The following is a 4983-nucleotide window of genomic DNA, read 5'->3' on the forward strand; positions in this document are numbered from 1 at the left end:
TGCACTTCTTTTAAGAAAAAACAACTTATCTAGATTTAGATTTTTTACAGTGTATATGGTTGAGCAGCATAGACCTCTAAGCTGTGTCGGATTGGGTGATGCTGTGTCTACTGTAACAGGTCTATGATTACAACACTCCCTCAACAAGCTAACCTGCCTGAGGATTTATGAAGGGTTCTCAAAGCAAAACTAAAAACTATCCAATTCTTGTTTAAACCCAGTCGGCTCAAGAGACAGAAACGCCATCTGCTCAAATCTTTTTCTGTCTTTTCTGTGCTACAGCTGTTTTACAATAAACCATGTCCTTTCACAGGAACGTCAGTTTAAGGCTTGGAGTAAAAAAGCCTCAAACCAGTGTAGATCCATTTAAAACAACTTTATAGATATCTTAAAGAGAATAAGCCCCAACAAGATCCAGATGTTTGTTTTATTAGTTTTCATAGACTGCTAAGGTAAAAAAAATAGCAGTATTATTCCCAAAAATCTTTAATGGTTGATCTTGCAAGCATGTTTTCTACAGTCTCTTTTACATAATTTTGCAAGTCCAACTTGTGTTTATGCATTACCTGTCCACACTGAGAGCACACAGGTTGAGGACGGTGATGCCGACTGAAGCNAACAAGATCCAGATGTTTGTTTTATTACTTTTCATAGACTGCTAAGGTAAAAAAAATAGCAGTATTATTCCCAAAAATCTTTAATGGTTGATCTTAGCACCATCTATAAAACTATGCTTTTTGCTTAATTTTGCAAGTCCAACTTGTGTTTATGCATTACCTGTCCACACTGAGAGCACACAGGTTGAGGACGGTGATGCCGACTGAAGCTTTCTGCAGGAATGGAAACAGCTTGCAGAGGAAAAGACCAAAGAGGCTGTCTGCGAAGGGCCACTGCATCGCCAGGAGCTGCACAGAAGAAAAAAGCAACGAGTCATCAGGAGATTAACATGATACCAGGGAGTCTTTGTGATCTATCTAAAGGAAGTGTGTGTGGGGTGTGTTATCACAATCAAAGGGGTATTTTTGTTGTCTTATCAGCATAACACTCAACCTCCTGACAGAGACTCTCAACACAAGGAGCTACAGCCAGAAAGTTCTTCCTGATTCGATACAACCAAATTAGGTTGTTTGGAAATAACCAATTAAGCAAAAGGCTTAAATACACGAAGAACTCTACCTTGTAGACATTGATTGGGATGTCTATGGCGATGTATATGAGGTCTCCCAGGGCGAGGCTGGCTATTAAGGCGTTGGGTCCATTCCTCATGCTTTTATTTTGGTAGATAATCCTCAGCAGGGTGGCGTTTCCAATGATCCCAACAGCAAAGATCAAGCAGGACAGCACTGTGTTAACATATTTGAAAGCACTTTTTATTGAGGTTTTCTGCTGGCAGGAGGGGGGCGTTTGGGTCTTTGATGAGTTGGAGGATGATATGGGCGGTAGAGGCTTTTTATCAAGTTTGGGCTTAGGTTTGTTCAAAGCCGTCAGTTTTCCTTCTTCAGAGTCCAACGAGATTGGCGGTTTATTAACAGTCTCTTGTGAGATATGCGTCTCTGTGTTTGAAGTACGATGGACTGCGGCCAGTCGAGGAGGAGGGTCGTTGTTGGGCAGTTCAGATATCCCCACTTCTGACTGAAGAGGCTGAGGTGTGAAGTTACTTTGGCAGCCAACATGGGAGACAAACAGGAAACACCAGATAAACAGCATCAAGGTGAACATGTTCGGCATAGAAGGTTTTCCTGGTTCCACTCTGAAAGAGAGTTTAGCCCTTAAACCCATTACTGAATCTAAAGCCTGGAGTCCAGAAGCCATCTTGAACTTTGAGGTAGAGGCTGAGAAAGTCATTGAAGAATAAAGATTTACTTGGAAACCGACACTTTGAAGCGCTGAATAATCAGTTGCCAGAAGGACCTTTTATTGAAGCTCCTTGTGGATAAGTGGTGCTGGAAGATTTAATAAGGTTCTTTAAGCGATTCAGCATGGGAGTCGTGAGTTAACAGATCACTGTATTGTTTGGAGACAATCTGCAGAAAAGAGAAAAACAAACCAGGGTTAGCTTCAGGTGGCACCACTATGGAGATCATGGCGGATTTACCGTTCGGCAAAACTAGGCAGTTGCCTAGGGCCCCAAGTTCCTGGGAGCCCAATAAAACTCCTTTTACATGAATGGTTATTACAACTATTCTTTATTTGTGTTTATTATGTTTTTGATAAAAATCCTTCCGCTAAAATGCCATCACAATGCTTATAATATCAAGTGAGTCTCATCAGTCTATTTGCTGCACATGTTCAGAAAGGCCCAAACAGACAGCAGCAAATCATTTGAAAACAAACAATGCAAAGAGCAGTGTTGCCATCTTAGCGCTCTAGTCACAATATTTAGTGACTTTACAGACCCCTCTAGGACTTTTATTTGAAAAAAGCGCCTAGTGCCAAATCTAGCTGCTTTTTTCTGCTACTGGAGACTTTGGCGACAACATAAAAAAGCAGCGAACTCTGCTCTCCAGAGCAAGTAGCCCCACCTCCTGTTCTCCCCTATCTTGTCTGCTGTCATAATTCATGCAGCTATTATTAGATCATGGCTTGTCTACAGTGTTTCCTGTGAAACACAGGAAGGAGCAATCAGCTAAGTTAGCATTAAAAGTCAGCTACGCACATTGCCGATATGAAAAGAAAAGGGGACAAAAGAAAAATTAGAGAGAGAAACAGCAAGGATAAGGTTAAGAAGGGACAAAAGGTATAAAAAAATCATGTATGTCTATTCTATAAACATTTCTGTATGGGTCTGTTTTATGTGTTGTCTTCTTAATTCATAGGGCCCCATGCCTGTCTTTGCCTAGGGCCCCAAATTTCCTAAATCCACCCCTGATGGAGATCATATTAAAGCAACAGTGTGCAAGTTTTGCCATTTCCAAAACCTCCCCTGTGTAACTTGACAGGGTTGGATCTGTCACTGAATGAGTGATGTGACCTAATCAGATATTTGGGTTAATTAGGGATTTAAATGTGGCCTTGTCTTTACAAGTAACTTCTTAATCTGCTGTTCCAAACGGTTCTGCTACCATATTCCAATACGCTGAGGTTTAATTGTTCAGTTATAGACAATACAGTGTTTCCAGTGACCTCTTGGGGTGCTAAAGCTGGAAGTTACAGGTCTAGCACCCCTAGTGGCTAAATGCTGCACAACGTTGCTTCAACAAAAACCTCAATATTCTTCGTTTCTAATCATAAGAAACTCATCTTTAAAATCTCATTAAGACAAAATAGTAAGAGGAAGATGTACAATTGAGTTTTAAATGTAAATTGTTTAGATTTAAAGCATAAATAAATGGTCAGAGTTCAGAATGCCCATTTATGTAACTTGAAAGTTCAAAAAGGTTAAAAAGACTGTGTTGTAGGTTTCTTTAGAAAAAATAACTTCTATTGAGTCATAAAGCATTATTAGAATAGTTATAAATCTATATGTTGTTTATGATTACTGAAAATTAATTTAAAACTGCTATACATTAACATTACATTAATGCAAATATGAGGGTTTATTTGTCTTTGGGAAAATCTGTTTTATTAAAGCAAGTATAGAGATTCTTATTCTTAGAAATATTTTAAAAAGCGAAACTTTTTACTGTTATATTCAGATGATCTTCTAATTATGGTATAGTAAACTTACTTCAAAATAAACAGCATATAGACCAAATGAATAGAGACAGATTATTACGGGAAAGAAAAACCTTTAAATTTAGCAAGTTAGCTGTAATGAGAATTTTAGCTTAGTGATGTGTGTCTTAAATATTTGCATTAAGGATATATAAAGAGTGTTAGGAATGAAATAGGTGCAGGAAATATGACGATATATACAATAGTTTACATTTTTTATGTTTCAGAGGTTTAATTTTTCTTGTTCTGTTTATGATAAACAGATAAAGATCTGATCTCCACGCTTCAACTTTAACAAATACAATAAATCAAAGGAAGTTTCTTGATACAACAAAGGAAAAAGTTACTGACTTCATAATAAAATGAGCCAAATTCTGTCATATTAAACATTTTGTTAATGAAATGGTTCTAGTTTCTTAAATTTAACCAAACCAAAAACTATATTTAAAGTTCTTATTCCCTATTTTCTAATTTGACTACAACACTGGTACCTAAATGTTAGTTCGGCTTTTTAAAGTAAAATAACCACAATAATTGGCTGAAACGTGATATTTTGCTTCCTATAATTAATGAAACTTTGCCATATATAAAAACAACCACCTGGATTTGTTAATTTTTCCCTTTTTTAAGGTCAGCAGGTAAATAGATCAATATCTGATTAAATGTATAGTTTGTAAAGTTAGTATCTAATAAAAATAAAGCTAAAAAACATGAAAGGTTAAAAGCAGATAGCTACTAAAGAGAAAAATAAAAGCTTACCTGTCTGTGCTCTTTTATTCTATATTGTAGATATATTCCCTTCAGGCTTGTGAAATCCAAAGACGTGTGCCGTTCTAGGCTGTGACAAGGCTAATCTAGTCTGTTAGGTTCTGGTTTGTAATCACCCCCTATTCACTGTTCTCTCCTCCTTTCGTCCCCTCCTCCTTTCTCTCCGCTGTCATCTCTCATCAGCTGCATTTTCAACTTCCCCTCTCCTCCTTTGTTGCCGCACTTCACCTCCTCCCAGTTGTTTCCTCCTCGTTTTTCTCATCTGTTTCACTTGGTTACGACGGAGCATCTTGTAAACACTCTGAACTTTTACTGTCCAACGCAAACCAAAAGCCTGGACTGGCAGTTTGCTGGAAATCAAAGTTGTTAACTTTATTATTGGGTTAGGGTTTGTTTGAACACAACTGATGCCATATAAAGTCAGCTTATTTGAGCATACAGGCTTTCTTTTTTATATCAGCTTTTATAGTGTTTAGGGAAACTCTTTGAAAGATGCACTTAAGTTTTGTCTGCTTTGAAGGAGAATTGACAACTCTTGATAAGAATTGGATTTAAAGCAAA

At 37.6% G+C, this 4983-nt stretch overlaps 1 protein-coding gene across 1 annotated transcript in view; it reads right to left on the reverse strand.

Moving 5' to 3' along the window:
• Positions 1–4546, reverse strand: part of LOC107101950 (endothelin B receptor-like) — a 16093-nt gene extending 11547 nt beyond the window's left edge. The window contains exons 1-2 of the mRNA XM_015401045.1: positions 4414–4546; positions 1177–2024 (exon numbers count right to left, since the gene is read on the reverse strand). Of these exons, the coding sequence (XP_015256531.1) occupies positions 1177–1845 (669 nt within the window). The 5' untranslated portion in view covers positions 1846–2024; positions 4414–4546. The remainder of the gene's footprint in view (positions 1–1176; positions 2025–4413) is intronic.
• Between the last annotated feature and the right edge of the window lie 437 nt (positions 4547–4983).

This window comes from Cyprinodon variegatus, unplaced genomic scaffold, assembly GCF_000732505.1.
Source record: "Cyprinodon variegatus isolate N-32 unplaced genomic scaffold, C_variegatus-1.0 Scaffold1177, whole genome shotgun sequence".
Taxonomy (NCBI): Eukaryota; Metazoa; Chordata; class Actinopteri; order Cyprinodontiformes; family Cyprinodontidae; genus Cyprinodon; species Cyprinodon variegatus.